General features: G+C 39.6%; 2 protein-coding genes and 1 long non-coding RNA gene across 5 annotated transcripts in view; 1 reads left to right on the forward strand and 2 right to left on the reverse strand.

Annotated features, from left to right (window-relative positions):
* The window catches only part of LOC122173758 (golgin subfamily A member 6-like protein 22), a 95532-nt gene that overhangs the window by 65529 nt on the left and 4445 nt on the right, over positions 1 to 25558 (reverse strand). The gene's annotated exons all lie outside the window — the stretch shown is intronic.
* Positions 385 to 25558, forward strand: ANXA1 (annexin A1). Of its 2 annotated transcripts, none has more exons than XM_065549407.1 (13): positions 385 to 405; positions 9029 to 9108; positions 11140 to 11233; positions 12078 to 12172; positions 15003 to 15116; positions 16240 to 16330; positions 16890 to 16969; positions 17996 to 18052; positions 19505 to 19598; positions 20479 to 20574; positions 21967 to 22025; positions 22986 to 23108; positions 25160 to 25558. In XM_065549407.1, the coding sequence occupies exons 2-13, from the start codon at positions 9043 to 9045 to the stop codon at positions 25217 to 25219; spliced, it is 1029 nt and encodes a 342-aa protein (XP_065405479.1). In that variant the 5' UTR covers positions 385 to 405; positions 9029 to 9042; the 3' UTR covers positions 25220 to 25558. The 2 variants fall into 2 exon arrangements, with proteins under 2 accessions (XP_065405479.1, XP_005297802.1); XM_005297745.4 differs by lacking the exon at positions 385 to 405 and adding an exon at positions 3193 to 3368.
* Positions 9188 to 11208, reverse strand: LOC135972232 (uncharacterized). Its single transcript, XR_010588641.1, has 2 exons — positions 11079 to 11208; positions 9188 to 10589 (listed from the first exon to the last, which is right to left on the reverse strand). It is a non-coding gene; the product is annotated as an uncharacterized LOC135972232 (long non-coding RNA).

Consider the following 25558-nt stretch of genomic DNA (forward strand, 5'->3'; position numbering starts at 1 on the left):
AGAATGAGGGATTATTGTCATGGTACAAGTTATAGAGGGAGAAACACAAATGTTCTCCCTCTCTTGTAATTTCTACCCTCATCTAATACACACACTATTCTCACAGATAATATTGGCATACAACCAAATACACAGCATTCAAAATTACACTCATTTGTGTCTAAGTTGGTGCTAAGTGATTATGATACTGAGGATTCAGTTCTGCTCTCCCCACCCCAAGGAATGGGACTCCTGGAAGGGAAACAGAGCTGTATGGCATGAGTGGAATTTCCCCAAGCCCTTCTGCCTACATAGTGCAGATGGAAGCAGAATGATTCACAAAAGCTCTAGGGCATTCAGCAGCAGACTTTATTTCTGCTTCAGAAATGTTGTGTTCCCTGTAGTGCCTGCTGCTGCTGGAAGTCGGTATGTATACTGGGAAGAAACTCACTGAAACCTCCACCCATAGGTCCTGCCATGAAGGACTAGCAGAATTTACTCCTAAGAGTGGGCCTTTTTTGTATTCCGATACCAAAGAGTAGCCACTGGTACAATGTTTGAGATTTCTTGGGGAGGGACCGTACTGCAGCTAGCCTAAGGGGACTCCAGTCATGATTGAGACTGCTGGGTCCCTCTGTAACATAAATACTAAGGACTAAATTGTTGCATGAATGAACTTGCATTGCTGCCGCAGGAGCATTCTTGGTACATTGGGGTGCGGGAGTGTAATCTGTGACATCTTCATTTATTGCCTTCTTTTGGGTGAGTTGCTCCTCAATGGAACTTGGTAGCAGCCTCTGCACTTCCCTGAGCACTGGGACTGCGATTCTGGCTGGCCCTTACACAAGCCCCGTAAATTGAGGAGTGGCTTTTTACTCCCTCCCCCTTCCAAGTGCACAGCCACAAAAAGGCCATTTACAGTTTTGTCCTTAGTTATAATGACACATATAGCTCAGGATGTTGCAAGCCTCTGAATTTCCAAACGGAAATGTTTTTGCCTCCACCAATATAATACACTAAGTAGAGAGGGTCTCAAATGTTGCAGTGTTAACTTCAGAGAGACTCATGGAGAGCTCAGCACCTACTGTTGTTGCTGAAACCAGAATTTTGGGATTCCATTACGTTCTTATACCTGGAACTGCACATTGTGTCTGTGATTCCTCTATGGGTGGTCACATTTTCTTTCTTTGTTTTTAGACTGAGCGTGTCTCTTTCAGTAGCTCTGAAATCTTGCTCTCCTGGCTTTTCAGCAGCATGATGAAATAGAGGGGAAAAAAGTGGAAAAACTGACTAAACCAGTCAGTGAATATTGGGTTAGAAAAGATGTTTGCTACAAAATAGGGTTGCTGCTTTGAATCTTGAGACATTTAAAAATACAAAGGATAGAACGTGATCACTTCCCATTCAGGACAGTCATTCACTGGCAGGAGAATGGTCTAGATGACATTTTCAATGACTATGAATCTTTGATTCCTTCACCCTACATCACAGTATAAACTCTTGTTTTAGCAAATATATCCCTGTTGATTTATTCAAAAAATCTTTGCTCCTTTCTGAAGGGTAATGCCTTCACCAAGCCTATCCAGATCTTTCTTGCCACCTCTAGCGCCAAAGCAAATCATGCTTCAATGAATCTCATTCAGAAGAAAACTGCACTTCACTCTAACCAACAGTCTATATTTTTATATCTCATATGCATGAGGCATTATGGATGTGGCCTAGTTTATGAGAATACAACCTAATTTTACTAACTGTTCACCTTTCTGGTTTAAAGCCTCCAATCCAGATGGAAGGCAGAAACTTATTCTTTTATTCTTAAAAAAAGAAATAAATAATGGGGGTAATCTGAACTTTCCATATTAGCTTTTCTAGCTTTTGTTTTAAATTTAATGACAGTACATCTCATTTTGTTCACATCTCAGCTATCGAACTTGTTTGCCTCATTTCAGATATGAACAAGATCTACCAATATGCAAATTGTAGATTTGGTTGCATTTCATACTTTTCCATACATTTCTTTAAGGAACATTTCAAACCGAGTCCCACTGTATTTATTTTTGCATTGCATAAATTTTTGCATTGGCTTATGTCTCTTTCTCTCTTGATTGACTTGCTATTAGGTAATATTTTGCTAGTGCCTTATAAAAACATTGAATCACTGTGGGTTCTCTGGGAACAAAATCCTTACCCTTCCATCTTCCATGCACTTTCTTACTAAAGATGGACCCCAAAACAGAACACACCCAAATATGAAAACATTCAAACTCTGGCAAATCTGAGAGGGATTTGAGGTCAAAATCCAGACTTGTATATGGATTTCAATTGCATTATCATCAATTATTTGTACTGCAGTAGGGTATAGGAGCCCCAGTCATGAACTAAGACTTGAGTTAGGTCCTGTGCAAACACAGAAAAAAAAGCTGGTTCCTGCCTCCAAAGAGCTTATAAATAAAAATAAAACAAGAAACAGGTGGATACAGACAGACAGGGGATCATAAGAACATGATGAGACACTACAGGTCAGCATGATAGGCAGTAGGCACAGCACACCAATTGCCTATCCATTGTAGCTGGTCCCTCTGTGTGCAGAACCAAATCCCTCACACTTTGAAGTCAGAGCTAAATCTGAATGTTGCAGCTCAGGCCCATTTGTATGTTTAAAAATACCACTTATGGGACATCCATTAAACCTGCCTGTTATTACATCTTGGTTCTCTAAAATGACCACGGGCAATATTATAACTTTTGCACCTACTAAGATGTGAGATTGAAAAAATCAACGATGGATACTGGCCCATTTCTGCTATGATCAACCCCAGTGAAGGCAAGGTCGATGGCCACCAGTTCGCATTGAAGACATCTGCTGTTCTTATCCCTTTCTCAGACTCCCTGCTAGTCGGACTCCTCAGACTAAAGTGCTGCTGCTTTCTGTTTTGATTTTTTAGTTGTACAATCAGATGTGTCAAAATGTGAAAGGATTAAGATTTTATTTAGCATTGAGCTTTATTTTTTATCTCACACTGGTTTAAAATCTATTGACTTCAATGAACCGATCCCAGTTTACACCAGCAGAGAATCTGACCCCAGAGGTGTAAAAAAAATTACAGTACCAAAACATTTCTGTCATTCTTTCTTTCACTCTGAAATCTGCTCTTAGTTAACTCCAGTGAATGGTTTTGCAAGGCATTTGTGTGTGTGTGTGTGTTTTGGATAGAGCCCATATTTAGCATTCAAACAACCATCAGCCAATCATTGGAGTCCTAGAAATATTCTCTGGTTGCTAGGTGTGGTTACCCAACGTCTTTATAAAAATCACAAGCCTTAGGCTTTCCTCTTCTAGACTGCAGCTTCCAGAGAAGTAACACTTTTTTAGCTGTGTGAAGCAAAAGGTATGCATTTTTTAGTTCTTTGTGGGTCTGTGTTGATTTAGCAAACTTTAATAAATATGTACTACATTTACCAAATGATTTTGTGCAGTTTTCTGCAGATTGTTTTGGTTGGCACAGGCATGAATGGGTGTGGTCAGTTCTTAAAGTATTGCATTTACATTCAGGGGTTGGAACTGTCACTATTTTTCTTTACTTGAGGTGCACAAGAAATCTTGAATAAATATTAAGGATTGGAGAGCACATTTGTTTGGAGTTAGCTGGTTTCTGTTTTTTAATGGGTTACCATGGAAAGTTATTTTTACAGCAAAACTATGAATAACAGGAAACTAATACCTTATATGGAAATGATTTTTTAAAACTGCTTTTACTTTGACAATAGTTAGCTGCTTAAAAACAGTATTCATTGTTTCACAAACTTCAGCTGTAAGTGAAAAAGAAACCTCAGTGATAGTCTTAATGAGATAGCTACAAAAACAATCTGCTTTTATAATTAAACACTGATATAAGAGCAACTCAGTATGAGTAAGTGCTGCAGAATCTGGTTCTTGGTCTGCTCAGACTTTCCATTAATTTTTTCTCCAAGGGTGAGGCCGTTTCTCACCTCTCTGTAGTTCTTGTGTGTCCTGAGGACAAGTTTTTCAAGCTTTTGGTACATATAAGAATGAAGCACTATTTCCTGGGTGTTGGCAGGAATGTACAGGAGGCATGGACAATAGGTACACAAACACTTCTGATGTCTACACTATCAAAACTTTTTGCTAATAGGGTTTAACAATGTTAATAGACTCTCAAGACCAACTTAATGAGTCTATAAAATCAGTCATGCTGGTCCATCTAATATAGTTCCTGGAGAGGCAAACCCCCATATGAAATGTGGTATGCAAAGGTTTGGCTTGATTCCAGTCTCACAGCAGTGTGAATCACAAGTAATTCCACTGAAGTCAATGGAGTGTAAAAAAACAATGTAAGATCAAATTCAATCTCTTGTTGTTTCCAGAGACAAAAATTAAAAAGTATTTAGCTGCTGTTTAATATTACTACAGAGATTCAGCTTTTGGATAGTGGGACAAATTCTTGCCAGCCTTCTGATAATCAGTCAAATAACTTTCCAGGTACTTATTAGAAGCAGGAAGAAATGTCTCTCCCCCTATGGTACCTGCAGCTTGGCCACTTTTTCTCCCTTTCCATCTTGGTCATTTCTAGATGGAGTCCCAGCCTGAGCTTGGGAGTGGAGGGAAGTTTAGGAGAAGGCACCTCTCCTTAGTGATCCTGGCAAGAGTCCAGCCAGCTTCTCCATTTCTCTTGATAGCAAATTCAAATCCTCTCTTACTCACTTCTCCTGCTAAATTAGGCTTCTCATTCTCAAGAGTGTGCTCAGAGACCCTGGACGTGTCTTCCTGCACTCTTGCAATCTTTTATTATCACTTATAGTAAGCTATCATGTTGCTCCAATCAATATACTTTGTTTAAACTGGGCCGATAAGGAATTTCATCATGTAGACTCACTTATTTCTTAACCCTCTGAACCAACAGAACAAACCAAAGAGCAATCAGAGTAAGGTATTTAACCCTGCCAGAGTGCTGTTTACCTTGTAGAATTAAAAACAAACAAAAACAAAAAAAACCGAAACTGCTAGTAGTTTACTAGAAGAAAATGGATGGATTTGTTTGCCAAAATGTCTGTATGGAAAAGGGAAATGAGGGACTAGACTTCCTCCTGCACCAAGATCAGGCTGACAAAGGAGGGAGGGACCATAAAGGGAATCAGTTAGTTATGGCTACCTGAATCTTATGCCATGTCTACTCAGCCTCGATGGAAATTAGAGCAGCCTAGGGGTTTATAGCAACTGCCTATGGGTCCTGAATGGACTTACACTGGCTGAAAATTTGAAGAGCAGAGCTGTGCTCTAACTGGCCCCTCCTTACCTGCATCACAACCTCTAGACCAGGGTATGTGTGTATGTGTAGTGGGGGGGGGGGAGTGGTTGGTGTAGAAGCCATCTCCACCAACTTTATGCCAACTAGAAGTTCCCCTGCTCTCTGAGATTCTCAGTGGGGCAGCTGTGGCCAGATTCCAGTCCCTTTGTGCCTCTCAGGAAACAGAGTGTCAGAGACTGGGAGAGAGAATCCAGCCCAAGAACTTCTAACTGTAATTAAATGATTGATACATTCCCATTTCATTTAGGGTACACTAGAGATTACGGCTCATATTCGGGAGCACAGAGTGCAACTCAGGAGTGGTATTGCAAAAGCGGTTTTAAGTTACCATTGTACTTTCTTGATCATGGGCTTGCTGTGCACAGGGCAGTCACCTAAGGGACTGAGAAAGCATCTGGGAACCACCAGCCACACCTCTTCCCTGACCACTCCCCATATTTGAGCAACCAGGATGGGGGATGGCATAAGAGCCACTGCAACCGCTCTATTTATTATTGGTATGGTCCTTAATTAATACCAACATTAGGGTTGCTCTACTGGCCCTCAACTAGGGTGAGGGGTGCATAAATGTGAAAGCTGTTCAGCTAGAACTGAGGCTGGGGACCATCGTCCTTTTCAACCACACAAGATTTTTATGATTAAAAATTAAGTTTCCTTTTAGATTATTTATCCAATCAGGTATTCAGGCATTGAAATGGGCCTGTGTTTTTTTTTTCATTGAACCATAGGACATGAATAGGACAAAAGTGTGTGTCCTACTTTCACCAACTGTAGGGTGGCCTTATGCTTGTTCCATGGCCCAAGATTCCTACTGGAATAAAAGTGAGTCATGCAGGCGTCCGTAGCAAGAATGTGGCCGTAGGTTTGACACGGGATGCTAAAGCTATGAGATACTGTCAAAAGAGAAGATATTCCAAATGCAAAGCTAATATACTATCCTTCACCTACAAGTTATTATAAATGCTTAAAATTAGCTCTGCTCGGGAATATTCTGCTCTGCTCAGGATGTGAAGGCCAAGACCATAACAGAGTTCAAAAAAGAAAAAGATAAATTCATGGAGGATAGGTCCATCAATGGCTATTAGCCAGAATGGACAAGGATGGTGTCCCTAATCTCTGTTTGCCAGAAGCTAGGAATATTGACAGGGGGATGTATCACTTGATGATTACATGTTCTGTTCATTCCCTCTGGGGCACCTGACTTTGGCCACTGTTGGAAGACAGGATCCTGTGCTAGATGAACCTTTGGTCTGACCCAGTATGGCCATTACGTTCTATTCCATAGAAATGTTTTTTAATGGAAAATGGAACTGCTGCAAAATCAGTATTTGGCATAGAAAACTGCAATTTTCCATCAGGAAAATTGAAATTAAGTACACTTCTACCCCAATATAACACAACCCGATATAACACGAATTCAGATATAACATGGTAAAGCAGTGCTCCGGGAGGTGCAGGGCTGCGCACTCCGGTGGATCAAAGCAAGTTCGATATAACACAGTTTCACCTATAACGCGGTAAGATTTTTTTGGCTCCCGAGGACAGCGTTATATCGAGGTAGAGGTGCATTTTGTTTTAGGTCAAGCTGCCCCAAATCAAAACATTTCAGTTTCTTGAATCAAATTGAAACGTTTAGTTTTAGGTCAGTTTGACATTAATCTGTGTCTGTCTGAGCTGCTGTGGCGTCTCATGAGAGTTGTAGTTCAGGTTTATTGTGCCCCCATTCTCATTTATGGGCTGGCTCCTTGGGCTGAACAGCATCTCCTATGATGCTCTATGGTCTCCATTCTGGTTGAACTGACACTGTGAAGAAGGAAAGTAACATGACATTAGTGCCTGATGAGAGATGTAGTATGGCCAGAGATGTAGTGTGAGCCCAGCACATAGAGGAGAACAGATGTCTGAGGCACCCAAACTACTACTCCTATTACGTACCATGGCAGCTCAGGCAAACACATTTCCATATCGAATAAGGCTAGAATAAAATGTGTTGACATTTCCAAATAGATTTTTTTCTGAAATTTGTCCGTTCCATAAACATTTTTTATTTTTTTAAATTGAAAATTCAAAATTTTAGAATTCTTACAAGATGGAAATTCCAATTTTTTACCAGCTCTCTTAGAATTCCTTACATCCCCAAATCCCACATTGTTTTTCAATCCTTTCAGTATTATACATCAATCTTAGAGCCTCAGCGTTATACCCAGGAGATGCAGGTGATCCAGGTGACGGGGATTTTAGCAAAAATCAAATCAAATCTTCAGCTTCAACATTATACATTCTATCAAAAGTTCTATTTTCAGACATCCTCTAGTCTGATTTGTTTTCCTAACATAAGTCTATAGGATACTTTATTTAGATACTGTTTCTTACTGTGCTACAGTAGGATCTGATCGAACCCTTTATTTAATATCAACAGTCTGAGCTAAAATGAAGCTAGGTGTGGCTTACATACCCATCTATCCCCTCTTTTATAATATATCTATGTTTCAAGTGCTGTGTTTTATAGTGAGTACCACACATTAATTACTCTTTGAATGTAAGCTGATCCTGAAATGGTCATTTGTCTCCATTTACTTAAAGCAGGATTCAACCAAGCCCTATTAATGAATCCCTTATAGGCACAATAAGGTAGGATAAGGATGGAGCTGCAGCCTTTAATTCTATATTTTTTTGTGGGTAGGAGGCTGAGAACACTAATTGTATCTTTTCCCAGTGGTTTAATACTCTCTAGCATGCTTATCTGAAATCCTATCCATTAGAAAGACATATTACACACACACACACACACACAGTGGAAAGTGCTCCCTCATTGAGGCACTCATGATGCCACAAAGTTAAAATCTGATAAACAACAATTCAGATCACACACAGTATATAATAAAAAACCCAGTTCTAATGTACTCAAAAGCCAAACAAAAGTGAATCATGAATGTACTATAAAATACCACACATTCATTCTGGCCCAATACATTTTTGATTGGGGAAAAAGAATAGATGAGATTTACTATTTTCAATTTTCTTCTTCTGTTGTAGAAAATACTCCCTTGTCTCTAAAAACTGGAGAGGATGAATAAGAGGGGTCATGATTGAAGTATTCAGAGTAAGGAATGGTATGGACAAGGTAGACTAGGCACTGAATTCACCTTCTTATAATACAAGAGCAAGGAGACATTCAGTGAAATTGAAAGATAGCAAATTTAAAGCGGCTAAAAGAATACTTTTTACACAGTATATAAGAGCTTAGCAGAATTCATAAAAGAATTATACGTTTATATGGCTATGAAGAACCCAGCATTATAACAATAACTTTTGAAAGGCTACAAACCCTTGAAGCCAACTTTTAACTAGTGGGGGGGTCAAGGAAGAAATTTTTCTGTGGGTTTCTTGCTTTTTCCTTTGGAACTGCTGATATTGACCACTATTGTAAACAGGATGCCAAACTAGTTGGAACACTGGTCTGATCTCCTCTGTTTCTAAAGGCTAAGGCTGTGTGTGAGCAATTGCTTAATGCCGTAAGGGCTACCACATATATCTTACACATTCACTTGCAACTCATTGTGCCTGAATTTGCAAACATTACTCAGCCTTCCACTGTAGTCAACAGGAGTTTAGCAACTCCAGGATTGGGTCTCTTGCTTGTAAAATCCTTTGGGATGCCATGAGGATAAAGGTGATGAAAAACAAATTTTGTTTTCTAATATTTCATTTTCTGTCTCCAGAAACTTGGGTCAACATGGCGATGGTGCAAGCATTTCTGAAGCAGGCCTGGTTTATGGACAATGAGGAGCAGGAGTGCATTGTAAGTACTGCAACCTCCCAAGAGTTTAACTTTCACATACAAATGACTTTAGAAACACAGTTAAAAACATCAGCACAGATTTCTAAAATGTTGGAATCAATCTGTATTTTCTTATATACGTAAGGGATGAAATCATTCCTTATTTAAGACAATGGCAAAATTCTCATTAACTTAATTGGGGCCAGGATTTTACACTAGGCACTACTAGCATATGTCTATGATGCAAGTCCAGTATCAGATAACAGATATTATTCTTATTTACACACACAAACATTTAGTTACCAGTTTGTATCCAACACACATTTGGGACAACCATTTCAGTTACTATAATGAAATGTCATTCTCTGTAGCCAGCCATTGATACTATAAGAAGCAAAGCTAAAATGAGTCCATCTGCCACACAAAGGAATATGGACACATAAGACTATCAGGATTAAATGACATTTAAAGAGGACACAGGGACTCCTAGTGCCATGAAAATTTAAAAACAAACAAAACAAACAAACATAGGAAACTAAGTCTGAGACTAGTAATGTGAAGGAGGAACTGATTCAATCAAAATAAGTTCTTTGTTCTCATGCAGATATGGTATGATTTGGATAAAAAATGATTAGGGTGGGAAGGGTCACTGAATATTATAACAAATGGGATCTCAAACAATAAATACTGGGACCTAGTCTCATCAATGATACCGGAAAGATTTGCAAAACAGAAATATGTTGCATCATTTTAAAAAATTCTGATGATACAGAGATAAGAAACATTGTTGATACAACAAGGAGGATTCTGATAACCTAATGGATGTCAGTGTCAGTAAAAAATAAAGTGATACACCAGTGAGAAGTCACAGTATACGTGGAAAGTAACATTCCTTGATGAAATAGGAGAGGAAAGGAACCTAGGAAAGATTGTAATAGTGTGAAGTTGGGAGTTCTGGTCTGGCTCCTCTGTGCTGGCTGAGTTGTGTTCGGGGCAGATGGTGGGCTAAGGTGGCTTTAAACCATTTTGTGGAACCCCAGTCCTGCAGCCTTTCCATCCAGGGACTGCCTGAGCACAGCGGCCTTCTGGTCAGACTCCCTTTTCGCCAGCATGGCAGCCCCAGTTGCATCATTACAGCCTGGAATTCTTTTCATGAGCAGTTGCTTTGGCTCAAAAGATTCGCAATGGCAGCCAAAGTAAAAATTAAATCATGGCGCATGTCTAAGACCTTGGGGCACTGAAGTAGGCAGTGCCTCCTCTTAATGTGCCACATCTACCAACAATGATTCTAGTGCACATTTAATAGTATTAAGTACATGCGACGCTCCCTAGTCTAGCTTTGCCAAATTACATGTGTATGTTAATAAACACACATAATGATATAATTATGGAAGTAGGCCATCCACACAGTTGCTTAGTGAGATATCAGCACTTCAAGTATATTAGGTAGTTCATTTTGCCCTATGCATCACAATGTACACCTTGCTTCTTGTATCTTCTTCCTTAATCAGAGAGAAAAGGCAGGAGATAAGACTGAAGACACAGAGAACAGATGATTAATTCTATGAAAATTCAGATATTAGCATTTGACCCAACTGATGTAGTAGTATAATTCGCTATCAGACCTCACACCCAAACAGATTTGAATACCAATAGTTTACACTTATATATTTTATTTCATCCTAGGATTTCAAAGCATTTTACACATTAATTAATAAAGCTTCCCCCCACCTCTGAGAGCTAGGTAACTATTAATCTCACACTGACTTCGGTGGGGTTGCTCCTGGTGCACTGGCGTTGTTGGACCAAAACCAGATCCTACATCACTTGCCCAAGGTCATAGCAAGTCAGTGATAGGGCTGGTAATTATATAACTAAATAGCCTTGTGCTCTACCCTTTCCCTTCTTTAATAATAGGGTTACAAAGGGATAACATTCCCTTCCTTGATAATGGTACAGAGTAGTACAGTTCTCCCAATTAGGAAACTCACATGAGCTGCTTCTTGGCATAAAATGAGTCTCTGTGAAATGACCAAATTCTGTTTCTTTTAGAAAACTTCAAAAGGTGGATCCGCAGTCCATACCTATCCTAACTTCAATCCATCATCTGATGCTGCCGCATTGGACAAAGCTATAACTGCTAAGGGTAAGAAGAGTAAAAATATGACATACAAGTACAGAATTAGGATTTTTCCCCAGGGAAGTTGAGAATGAATAACCTTAAATAAAATGACAGAACCAGAGGTAACAGCATTCAGCAGAGAAAACTCATACATATCTAAAAGACTAGCGAGTTATCAAAACTACTGCATTCTGAATGTGTCATATGGGAAAAACCTGAACGTTTTGATTTCTTAACTTTGTGTTTCAATTTCAGACTGTAACGCTGCATTAACAGTTCATGCATTTATTGCACAAAGGGTAGCAATATTATAAATGTAATCTTTAGAGAACTGAAGGAGAATTTTATTACATGCCAAGTTAATGATTTTGATTTGATTCCCATAAATGTCCCCAAGATTAAGAATATGTGAATTTGCTATACTGTGCTATGTGCTCTTTCAATTACTCTTTGTCTTTAATGAATTTCACATTGGTCAGAATATGACATCTTTTTCAATTAGACTTACTGAAATTAAACATGAGCATGATAGCTAATAATATTTATTCTGTTTAGCTATGGCCTAGTGTGGGTACTTTAATCAGAACATTTCAGTGACTTTGTATATGACACCATAGCAAGCACGGATTTCAACAACCTTTAAGGAATCTATTTATCTGCTTTCTTGACTATAATCACAATTTAGTAAATTTAATTACTAAATTTTCTCCTTGGATAAATGTAAATGTGTCTAGCAGTGTAAACAGGACAGATTTCAGAGAATATAATGTACAAATCATGATTTGTACACATAACTTAGAGATACTGGCAAGCAAAATGGAAGGATTATGAAAATGATTTACAAAGATTTGATTTCCATCACTTTCAGGTGTGGATGAAGCGACCATCATTGATATCTTGACTAAAAGAACCAATGGACAACGCCAGCAGATCAAAGCTGCATACCAGCAGTCTAAAGGAAAGGTACAGTAACAACAAGGCTGCTGTTAATATGCAGCTTGAGTTTTTCAATTTTTGCAGCTAGTCCTAACAGTCCATGCAGTTTTAGCTTCCCAAAACATAATATTATAGGGAATCTTCTCTATGTAGTTGCTGAAGGCTGTGGCTGGGAATGATGATGTTGTACTGCAATTACACTGCACACTCAGATGTGCAAAGGCTATTAATCTTTTAACTTAATGGCCATCATCGTTCTGAGGTAAAGTTCAAGGCTCTAATCCTGCAAATCACCAAGCACCTTAAGGCCCCAAAGGGCTCACTGAGAGTCATTGGGAGTTGAGAGCTCTCACTAATATTTTGGAGGCATTTAGTACTTTGTAGGATCATGCTCCAACATAGCAATTCTCAGCATGATATCCTGGGTATCTATATGCATTGCCAATCTAATGGTATATAGAAAAGCAAACATAAAGGGCAGGCTGCGGCTAGCCCTTGTGCAAGTGTACAGGGGGAAGGATGCAAGAAATCTTGTGCATCTTGCATAAGGATAGGGTTGCCAATTCTCAAGGATTGTCCTGGAGTTGCCAGGAATTAAAGATTAATATTTAACTAAATATTATGTCATGATGAAACCTCCAGGAATACGTCCAATCAAAATTGGCAACCCTACATAAGGTCCAATTCCAATCACAATATCTGTGCTTGGAGAACCAGGAGTAGGGTTACCATATTCAAACATTTAAAAAAGACACTCCACGGGGCCCCGGTCCCGCCCCTGGCCCTGCCCCTTCCCCGCCCCTTCCCTGCCCCAACCCCACCCCTTCTCCGCCCCCATTCCAACCCTTCCCCAAAGTCCCTGCCCAACTCTGCCCCCTCCTCTGAGCACCCCGCATTCCCCCTCCTCCCTCCCGCTCTGATCTTGGTTGGGGGTTGCTAAGTGCTTCCCTGCTCCCCACTCGCCCCGCAGCCCCTGCAGCCTCTATGCCCTTGCCTGCCCTGCTCCTCCTCACCCTTTAGCCTCTGCACCCCCCCGCCCCTGCAGCCTCTGTGCCCCCTGCTCCCCACTCGCCCTGCAGCCTCTACACCCCCCTGCCCCTGCAGCCTCTGTGCCCCCTGCTCCCCACTCGCCCTGCAGCCTCTACACACACACACACACCCACTGCCTGCCCTGCTCCCCTTGCTCACCCGGCAGAGGGAGAAATGCAGGCTCCACGTGGACTCAAACACTTCTGCGCTGCTCTGTAGGGGAGGAGGGAGTGGGGGAGGGGGAGGGACTCTGGCTGCTAGAGGCCCTAGTGGCTGCGAGCGGCTTTCAATCAGGCCAAGCGTCCAATCACCGCGCCGCACTCCGCAGGAGGGGAAGGGGGAAATCCTGGACATTTCTACTTCATTAGAAATCCCCCCCCAGACGGCCATTTAAGGCTGAAAAAGCCGGACATGTCCGGGGAAACCCGGACGGATGGTAACCCTAACCAGGAGGAATTTCTCCATGTGTGCTCAGGAGGGGGTATCATTCCAAAAGGAGCAAGGAAGAGGCAGGATCATGGCTCTGCCTCACTTCTACACCAGCCCATTGAGTGGGTCTGGTGCACAGGCTGCTCCATCCTAGTGGATGTTACAGACTGCACCCTTACTGGCCCTGGTGCTCAGGGGAGTTCGGGGATCATTGTATCTCCTTGAGAAGGTTGTAGCTCTGCACCTCCCTTCAACAAAGTCTCCAGTCTAGCCCATAACTTTACTGAAATATTATTTAAACAATCAACATATCTAAATTATTGAGCCTTTAAGTCACAAAGAAACCAGCAATCAAGTTACTCACCCTGAAGTGGCTTGCAGGGAACCACTAAGAAAACAGTTCTAATAAAGTGCCTTTTTTTGTCTAGGTTTTCTGTCTTCCTGTTCAGCAAACCTCACTGTGGTTTACACAGCCTTACCCCTCCTCAGAGAGGAAGCCCCAGTTTTGCAATTCTCTTATTTTATTAAGGCCTACATTAAAACACAGTTTCAAAGTCACAAAGACCCTTAGGATTCATCTCACCCCTTTTTAAAACTAAAATTTAATTTTCAATTTTGATAATATGAAAGATTTTTAAAATGCTAAAAGCATATTCTCCAGGGACCTATGTACTCTAGTGGCTGGTGGAGTATCAGAAACTAAGCAGAATTCAGCAGATATTGACTACTGAATCTAATGCTCCCTTAGCAACCCCACTGATTTAGGGGTTGCTGAACAGAGTACCCTGTTTGGAGTATCAATAAAGAGGTGACAGGTTCTTAAAGCAATTATTACAGGCTTTTTTGGGGGGTGGGCATAGGGCTATAATTTTTGCACACACTGAAATATCAAGAACTGCATTTAAGTTAGGAAGAGATGGTATCTAGGATATGTGAAGATCCACTACCAATCCTAAACTTGCAATATCTCTCACGTCACTTGCCAGTACCAAGCTTGTTGGAAAATCTCCATTTTAATAGGGTGGTTTCCAACTTCTTTATTCCTAACCAGGCAAACACAAAAGCCCCCCCCCCCCATGCAGTTTTATGCAAGTCACTATCACAATAACAATATTAGCTACTTATAAGAACTGGAAAGTTTGCTTTGCTTTTATTTTGTCTTCAGTGCGGTATGCAGGAGAAAGAGCACTTCTGAACACTTTGTAATAGCTAGTTAAAGAATCATCAACATGACTAAAAAGCAGACAAAGTACCCAAAGTTTAAAACATGATTTTCTATAATGGAAGGTGAATTTTTCCTAAGGGAGGTAGAATAGGACTGCTCATTCATTTTCTGGGTGCTTCTGAACTGTGGGTCTTTAAAGCTTGCCAGCTTACAATTGTGTATCCTTCCTTGTAGTCTCTGGAAGAAGCTTTGAAAAAAGCCCTCAAAAGTCAGCTTGAAGAAGTTGTCCTGGCTCTGTTGAAAACTCCAGCCCAGTTTGATGCTGAGGAGCTCAGGGCCGCTATGAAGGTAAGGCAATAAAATTTCAGCACAACTCCCAACTTAAAGAACTCTGCTGCTATCCTTGCTTATATTCTGCAATTATATTCAGATTCGAATATTGGTTGCAGTGCCAAATAAGAACACCAATAAATTCAAAGCGTCAGACAGGAGTAGCATCTGTATTATTTATTTAAAAGTTTGTGAAGATGCATCCATTGCTTGCAAGTACTAATCAGTTAAAAGTATGAGCATGAATAGTTCTACTTTCACCCTCTGAAAACTGGACTATTTAATACCCTGGTGCAATAAAGCCAAGCTATCGATTTGCACCTGCTAAATAATTTCCTTTTGTTTGCTTCATGACTATAATTATTTCATCAAGTTTGTTAACATCTGATTTTACTTGCATCAGTTTGATGTGTACAGTCATCTTGAATACAGTATTTGGTTCTTGAACAGTTCATTTTGAAGATGAAACAAGAAAAATTCCATGTAGAAAAAAAGCTTTCTGAATTGCCCCAGGTGAATCAGAAGAAGAACAAATGCCCCACTCCTTACATTTTAAAAAAATATAACACTACCACAAAGCAGCAGAATGGACTAATTATTCAAAACTAAAGTTATAGTCAGGCCAAGTGAAAACTCTGATGGAGAAAACTTATTTAACACTAGACATATGGAAATATAATCCATAAACTAAAGTTCAGGTGGCAAATGCAGCCCTTGACAGGGGTTGAACAAATGGTGCTCTTTCACTTCTGTCATTTCCCTATAGCATTTATTAAATTACTAATTTAAAAAAAAAGGAATTTTATTTCCTTCCACCCAGTTTCCTCAGAGCAAGCCCTACCTATAAGCTGCTCAGTCTTTGTAATACCTCTCTCAGACATTAGTAGCATTAAGTATGATAAAGAGGAACTATAGTAAAAATAATTTATAGGATGGTGTGAAATGCTTATTGTTTCTGATTTACTGGAAGTCTTGGCTTACTGTATTTGGGCTCCCAGATGAAATAATCTTCCAAAAACTTATGCTTCTGTAATCAAGGACATTGATTTTATAGTTATCACATGTGGTTCTGTGCTTCTAGATGTTGTGTTTCCCTAGTTAAATAAGGTCAGACAAAATTTGCTCAACCATTTTCCAACAGGGGCTTGGAACTGATGAAGATACCTTAATTGAGATTCTGGCTTCAAGGAACAACAGGGAAATCAGAGAAATCAACAGAGTCTACAGGGAAGGTAATTCATAGGTTGTAAAATTACATGAATAGAACATATCATTGTGGAAGGAATAAAAGCATGTTCGGTCAAGCTGTTTCTCTCCCTAGTGTTGGTGATTTTGAAGCATCCATGGCCAATGAGTCTGAGAAATTCCATTCCTGGCATAAAAAGTTTCACTCCAAAGCAGCAAGAGAGCCTTACTGTCCCCTGCTTCTTCTCATGTAAACCAGACTCCTTATGGAAAATGTGACTCAAGGAATTTATAAAAAGAGATGGACCTAAACCATCCTCCCCCTTCTATTCCCAAGGTTAGATGTTTGGATCAGAATCCAGACTTCAAAGTTCATCTCAATTTAATAATAAACAAATTAGAGAGGGCACATAAAAATTACTCAAAGATAGCTTCCTACAAAGATAACGATGGGACCCAAATCAAAATGACTAATTCCAATATTGATAAAAACACATATTTAAGTTGGAGATTTGGAACTGGAGGGAATATTTCTATAAATGAGATGGAAGAATTCTTTAAAAATATTGTGGGATTTTTTTTTATTGTTTTGTTGTTTTATTGTAGAGCTTAAGAGAGATCTTGCAAAAGACATTGCCTCAGATACATCTGGAGACTTCCAAAAGGCTTTGCTTGCTCTAGCCAAGGTATGCCATGTTCAAATACTTTCAATAAACTTTATTTTTAAGAAAGAGTTAATAGTCTTGGTTGAGTTAGATGACATATGAACATCAGCCAGAGAAACCATGGGGGACTTGTTTATTGCTTATTACTCTTTATTAAAAAAATCCCCCCAAAAGAAATCTTACTATGTGGAGCAAAATTTCTTTTTAAACAAGTTGATATTTAGAATAATGTTTTCATCCTACTAGAAGTTACAAGAAAAATCCTGATTTTTTTACTGGCTTCTGTTTGCTTTTAAACTTTTTCACATGATCAGAGTTTATAAGTATTTTGAAGGTAATAATAGAAGTCATCGAAATTATTTAATCTCAGAAGATGGCAAGTTAAAAAGCAATGCCAAGAAATATGAACGTAAAACTTTCCACTATATATCAGGAAATATTTCTTAATAGTAATACGGCTGGATAAAAGCAGAGTGTGTCGAAGGTGGACAAATTGCCCTATATGCAGATATTTAAAAGCAGATTAAATAAAACATTTATTTAGTGGGTATGATATATAAAATCTTTTTGTAAAGTCAACAGGTATCAGACTCCATGATTCAGGGATCTGAAAATGTCACAATCTGTGTGAAATTTCCCCCCCAAAATGAAGGATTGAGATTTAAAATATCATCTTGAGATAAAATCCTTGATCAGAATGAAATTTATTAAGTCTATCTTAAAATGAGTTCAGTGTCTGAATTTCTACCTGATGGTTAGATTCTGACACCCCTTATTTTATGGTGAATAGTACCTTACTTCACAAGGAATCTCAATGAAGTTCATATGATTATTCAAGAAGTAAAGCACTACTCAGGTATGGTCCTAAACAAAGGAATCCCGATTGGTTTGCATATGCTTTGATTTCATTCTTAGAGCAATTGACTTACCCATTGGAACTTCACCTTAGTGCTCTCAAACTTCATGCTAAAATGGCGTAATGGGAAATGTCATTCATTCCAGGGTTATATAAACAAAATGGTAACGTGAGAAAATTAAAATTTTTAGGGTGACCGTAATGAAGATGGCCGTGTGAATGAAGAGCTTGCTGACAATGATGCCAGGGTAAGAAAAGGCTCTGCACTCTATTTGAGAAAAGTTTTGTCTTGTCTGTTTTCTTTCCATGCTCAACATAGATTGTAACAAGCACAATCACTCGAGCTGAGGACATTATATAATCTGCTGTACTGGTGTCCTCCCTATCCCACCCAAGATTCTTTATTAGTTTAGGGGTCGACGGAGTCTCTTTTCTTGGAGAAAGCTGTTATTACATGAGCAAGTAGAGGTCTGTAGTGTGGTTGATAAGTTACCCATGACCTCTTCCTTTCATTTATAAAAAACAATACATCTACCAATCTCTGAGAGGGGAAAGAAGCGTATATGGGAGGGAAGAACCACCTGCACCATCCTAGCCAAAGGAAACTTGTTAGCACTTCCCTTTTTAGCTGCAGCTTTACCTTTGTAATCATAGGCCTTTCAAGATTCCTTGATGCTTATTAGTATGTCATTACTTCAGATTTTAGAAACTTTTTAATGAAAGTTTAAATACCACAATCATTTCCCATAGTACAGCTTCTAGATTAGTGTGATTTTTATTATGGGCAAACACCCTTGTCAACAACACTGAAATAGCAGCCTATCCTGACCTTTTATGCCTGTAGGTAAAATCACATCATCACTACTCTAATTCAGAGCTTCAAAATTGATATAAAGGCCAGCTGGTTGGCCTCATTGTAAAGCTCAATCCTACAGTATCTGAGTTCAGTTTCCTAGCACGTGTTTGTTTCAAACACACACACACACACACACACACATGGCTGAGAGGACAGCACAGTCATCCTTTAAAATGGAAGGAGTACATTACAGCACTCGATATAATCTCAATAGGTCAATTAAAGTGCATCATTGTTGGGCTCTGAATGGAGTACTATTGGCAATTCCTTTGCTGAATGGATTTAACCATGATAGGGGGTCCCATCCCACAGGTGATTATTGTGGGTGGAGGATGTCTGGAGAGCTGGGGAAAAGGAAGAAGATGAGTCTGGTTTTTCAGGTTTTCCATTAATGGCCCTCATGGAAAGAAAAGGAAGATCTGGTGTGTAGCTTTCCCATATTATATTTCTGTGGAATTCTTATCTGAGTTAATTTCACATTTGGGTCCAGCAATAGAAAGCCAGTCAGTCCTGTACTTTCCACACTGACAGCAGCATACTTCTCTCAGGAATGGTCATGTTAAAAAATGTTTGGAAATGCCAAGCACAGGTGTCTAGTGGCCTGTGAAACTATTATGAATTTAGCCCATAATGCAGTAATAGTGGGAAAAGCTAAGAATAACAATCATCTGTACAGGTTTATGACATGTGAGTCCTTCTATATTACGTATGAAATGTCCTTAGTCCTTGATGAAGATAATGGTGCAAAGGCCTATGTTTGGCTGAGGGTGAGAGCATTAGATGTACAATATTCCAGGTCGTCTCATTATAAGGATAATATATAAACTTCTGTGCTTTACAATAGGCCTTATATGAAGCAGGAGAGAAAAGAAAAGGAACAGATATCAATGTATTCATTACCATCCTTACTACGAGAAGCTTCCCACATCTTCGAAGGGGTAGGTTGAATGAAGCTTTCTGCCTTAGGGGAACTGTATTTTAAAAAATGCACCTCTCATATATCTGAGTAACAGGTGCCAGAAGTATTGAAACAACTAAGGATGTGAACCAGTGCTCACCAAAATCAAACAGTCTTTCCATTGACTTTAAAAGACATTGGACTGGGCCCCAATTTCCAAAGCCAGATGCTATATCAGTGTAAATGGATACTGTATAATCCAATGAACAGAAACATGCACATGAGAAGGTTATTTCAGCAAAGGCTTGAAATAAGTTATTCCTATGAAATATATTCCCAATACACACATTTTGGATGGTGGTATACAATAACCAGTGCATAAAGTTGACACTTCACATTATGGGTTGAACTGCATCCCATTTTGAGGATCTTCTAAAGTAAATGCAGTAGATGTGTATCTGTCTTAACTTGCTTTTTGGAGGACTACTTGTGCTTCAGGGAACAATCCAATGCACTAACTGACTGACGTTAGGAAGGCAATTCCCATATGGGCAGGTTATCACATAATTAACTATTATGGGGTTTCTTGTCACTTCCTCTGAAGTATCTGATACTAACCACTGTCAGAGACTGGCTATTGGGCTAAATGGGCCTGGAACATAACTACACTTTCTATCATGTGATCAGGTACATCAATTCCTGTGTCAGAAGTTGGAAACTCAAAGCTGCTGCAAGCTTTTCAAATTGTAGCTTATTTCCTACACTGTATATCTCTTGCTGCTCTGATGACATCATCAAACTGTTAGCTAACTGTCTACTCCAGTTGGTGGACATCAGAGAACTTTCTAACATTAACAAAATAAAGAGAGCAAGAACATAGCATTTTCCCAGTTTTCACTAAGCTTGATATCCATGTTTAGTCTTTCAGAAATATACCAAATTCAGCCAACATGACATGAACAAGGCACTGGATCTGGAACTGAAAGGCGACATTGAGAACTGCCTGACAGCGATTGGTATGTAATCCCCCTTGCCAAGTAACTCATTGCTTCTAAACTGTGCTTCTTTCCATATTAACTATATGAATGTCAGAAGTAAACTATCTTTCATTGCCCCAATGGGGAGGGATCCTGGTCTCCTGTTGTGTTTCATTAAAAACTAGCATAGCTACTGTACATGACAGTTTGGTATCTGACACTTTGAAAAGTCCAACTGGAAAAAAAAATGGAGTAAACAGGAATTGTTTCAAATAAATACAAAATATAAATTAATGTGTGAAAATGCACATTTCATAAACAGATGTTTTTGTTGAAATCCACCTATAGACTCTGATTCTCATTTGTACTAAAGTCGCTTTAAAGTCGCTCTGGCTGTGTAAAAGGCCCAAAGTGCAAGCATAAAAGTAATTTAAACTCACTTTAAAGCTCTTTATTCTGCCAGAGTGGTATAAAGTTGCTCCAGTGTAAATAAAAATCAGGGCTGTAAAGTTTTTATTCTCCACACTGATTTACTTTACATTTTGATAACATATTACAAACCATCCACCTAAGATGCTGCTCAGGAGAATATCTTTGTAAAGACTCAGGGCAGATGTTTATTGTCGCATGTCTGTTATTTCCTTTAAACTTTCTGTTCACCATGCACAGTACAAATGATGGGAGACTGGGTGGAGCTACAACATTGGGGATTACCCTATGGCTGAACAATCCTCACTTAAAACATCACACCTCAGTGGAATGAGCATGGGACTGGGAATCAGGAGACCTGGATTCTATTTCTAACTTTGCCATTGACTCTTTGGGTGACTTTGGGCTAATTGCTGATAGACAAGGCTATCTCCTTTCTAACATCTCCTGGGTCCACATCCCACTTCAAAGGAGGGAGGGATGAGGCAGAACCATGTTTGTGCCACACACACCAGCCAGTGGATCTGGCCAGTGATACAGAAGAGTTGCATTCTCCCTAAGGTGTGATGAAGTGGGCATGTAATTTGTGCACCAGAGAGCTCCAGGAGACATTGAGACTTATGGATGCAAAGTGCTGCATAGGTGTGAAATATATTACTGTACTCCCAACCCAGCTCAGTGTTTGGTGCAAACATAACACACCAATTAGCTTTATTCCTTTGCTAGGTTTAGTTTGGGCACAAAAAAAAATTGGAAAAGTACTATCAGCACCCTCTAAAATACATCATATTAGGCATATGGTTGGTATAGTTAATTGCTCACTGCATAATGTTTCTAGCTGGAAGAAAACTGCTTCACTTTGCCACCTGAAAACTGCAGCGTATTTCTTAACCTCGTGCTTGCAAATCCCAACTCAGCACTGACGACAGTACCCTTCCCCCACTTTGCGTGTGCGCTTTACTTATGTGTCATATTTAATTCCGTCACGTTGTTTCATTGCAGTGAAATGTGCCACAAGCAAACCAGCTTTCTTTGCAGAAAAGCTCAACTTGGCAATGAAGGTAGAGTATGCTGAAAAACTTTTGTTTGGGGAGGGAGAACTTTTTAATATAAGATGACAAACTGGGCCAGAGCATCCTGCCATGAAAAGCCCCTCAGGAGGGAGCCAAAGGGAAGAGAATTCAGTGAGTTTCCATACACTTTCCTGTCTGGTATAAGGGGCTCGGGGCTTTATCTCTATAGGAACTCATCTGCATCTACCTATCTACAATGGACACAGTTAAAAAGTTAATTTGGTTTCAGTGGTATTAACACTATATAAAATGGGGAATACTACTAGAACTGATAATGTCTCTACACCCAGAATGAACTTTAAGAGCATGCCAGTGGACACTGTATCTATCTAGTAACTTATAAGGCCTCATCACTGTAGAATTTTGGAGTTCACATGAGACCATAAGGGCCACTGTAATGAGGATGTTTCCCCATCCCAGTGGTTAGGAGTTTACTCACATAACTCCCATAGGAGCTATGCATGTAAACCCAATTGTATCAAGATGAGAAGACACCTCCTCATGTTTTTTTTTTAAATATAAATAGAGAGCCTGTGCTTTCCCTGACATTGAAAACAAGCCAGATTTCACTTACACCTCCACACACCAGAGGGAAATCTGCTTCTCTAGAGAACCCTCACTTTAAGGGGCAGTCCACGGCCAGCAGAAAGCAAAGGAGCCTTATCAGCATGTCTCCACACTGTCAGGGGGCTGAAAGGGGAGGATCTGAGGGCATCAGAGGCAATGTAGGTTCTGGGGCCTGAGCCCCATGCTCATTCAAATGGGGGTGGTCAGATGAATTCACAGCTATTTTTGATTTATGTTGCAACAGTCCATTTTCCCCCAATTGTTTAACATGCAATTCCTTTTGATGTGAAAAATCATTCAGGTTGTCAAAATAAACACGTACCACCGTGATTTAAGAATAATGCTTTGTATGCCCAGGTAATCATGATTTATTTTTAACAGGGCTCTGGGACACGCCACAAAACACTGAACAGAGTCATGGTTTCACGTTCTGAGGTTGACATGAATGAGATCAAGGGCTATTATAAGAAGCTGTATGGCACACCTCTCTGCCAGGCCATCTTGGTATGTTTTTCCTTTCAGCTGAAGCTATATCAACTACTGAATGTAAAATGTTATTGTAATTGGCTGGCTCAGGAGGCTGGTAATGGGCTTTATTGCCATCCTATAGGTCACCAATTTTAATTTAGGTGGGGTTGAAAAATAATTAGTAGCTGATGTTTCTTCAGTGACTCACATGAAAATGGTGTTAGGCCTGAGTCCTTTCCTGGTGGATAAGCATGTGTCACAAAAGCCATTGCAAATGGCGATATACAGCACTTTTTGGCAGTTTCGACCCAGTGGCCAAAAGACTGAGTGAACATAGAGACTGAACTACTCTCTCCTCCTTTTAGCTGTGGTTCCACATGAGACACAGTGGGAGGGCAGGGTAGGAATGCTTACACCGCCCCTGTCCTTGCTGTAAGGATTCTGGGGGTAGACAGAGGTCTTCAGGGCTGCCAGTCTGGCACTTTTCCATTACCAATTCTACTGCTGTATGCCATGTAGTTGTAGCTGTGCTGGTCCCGGGATATTAGAGACAAGACGAGTGAAGTAACATCTTTTATTGGACCAACTTCTGTTGGTAAGAGGGACAAGCTTTCTAGCCACAAAGTTCTGACCTGAAGAAGAGATTTGTGTGGCTAGAAAGCTTGTCCCTCTCACCAACAGAATTTGGTCCAAGAACAGATATTACCTCATCCAACTTGTCTCTCTAATTCAACTACTGAAATTTAAATTAAATATATACCTATAAATAGGACAAATGAATTTAGCATTGAAAAAAGCTGCATTTCCAGAGCAGTAAGGCATCCTCAGCAGAACTCAAAAGGTGACACCCTTAGCTGGTGTAAATCACTAAGCAATGCCAGCTTATGCCAGCTACAGATCTGTCCTTGTGTCTTTAGGCTTACTTTTTTTAAAGGCAAAACCAGAATGCACTTATGGAAAATGTAAACAATCTCCTTCTAGTAGCTCACTGATTTAAATGTACCACTGCCAAATAGCTTTTTGAGAGCTACTGAATACTCTCAGTAACAAACACAGTGATTGTAGAGGAAACATACAGTACATGAACTAAAACACTCACATTAATCTTTGCCAGTATCTGCCATTTTACAGATAAAATACTGCAGACAGTACAATGATGCAATTTACTAGTATTCTTGTGTGTGTGTGTGTGTGTGTATACACACACACACACACACACACGATTCTTTGTCTCACATGATATCGCACTGCATCCTATCTTGATGCAAAATTACATGACTGCATTAGAAAATTGAATCTGATATAGTACATGCCATCTGAATCAGGCAAGGCATAGTCACACTTGAGAAAACATGGAGTTTAATAAATTAGATGCTTGTGGAAATCATATTCCAAATTGTTGAATTCTGTGAGCAATTAAATATCATAACATCTAAAATTACTTCAAAAGAACCCTATGCTAACACAAGTTAGGAATAGTCCAATCTTAATATGTATTAATTATAGTTTAAATAAACAATTCATGTTCACTGCTAAAGGGTGATTTTCCATTTCACCTATGGTAGGAAGATTAAGGCACTCGATCGGGACTCAGGATAGTCTCAGCATTGCCATAGACCTACTGTATCAACTTAGGCAAATCACCTAATGTCTTTGTGCTTCAGTGCCCCATCTGTAAAATGAATCCTTTCTGGTTCCCACCATTGTCTATCTTTAGGGTGACCAGATGTCCGATTTTATAGGGACAGTCCTGATTTTTGGATCTTTTTCTTATATAGGCTCCTATTACTCCCCACCCCCATCCCAATTTTTCATACTTGCTGTCTGGTCACCCTAGTATTTTGTCTGTGTATGCTGTGATCCTGAAGACTCTCTCATGTGTTTAGTTTTATGCACTCTGAATAGTCCCATTAACTTAGTGGGACCATACAGAGTTCATTGAGTTAATCTTGTGTGGCCTTAGTTTGGGGAAGGGACTGTCTCTCTTACAAGGTGTATATCCAGTGTCCAGCACAATGGGGTCTTGATCTTAGTCGGAATCTTTAGTCAGAACTGTAATAATAATTTTAGTGTTCTTAAATTGACAGGATGAAACCAAAGGAGATTATGAAACCATTCTGGTGGCTTTGTGTGGTGGTGACAACTAAGCTTCATGATGTTCTGATGCATTCCATCCTTGTCACCAAGGTTATCATTCCCTTCGTCTCAGCTGTTTACAAAATATAACATAGGCTTTAAACAGAGATGGATCTCTGGTTTAGACTGTGGTCCAGACATGTGCTATCTGGAAAATGTGTAGCCTGGAAAATGTATTTTAATATTCCTATGCTGTGTGGCATTATTAATCCCTTTTTTCTATTTACCCAAAGCCAAAGAGTGTACTTAAAGGTTCTATTTGCTTTAAAAAGATTAAGCATATACAAGGTACAGTTTTTCTCTGAGCTATGCAAGTATAACTTTATAAATAAAATTAACCTGTGAAGAGG

This window comes from Chrysemys picta, chromosome 6, assembly GCF_011386835.1.
Source record: "Chrysemys picta bellii isolate R12L10 chromosome 6, ASM1138683v2, whole genome shotgun sequence".
Classification (NCBI taxonomy): Eukaryota; Metazoa; Chordata; order Testudines; family Emydidae; genus Chrysemys; species Chrysemys picta.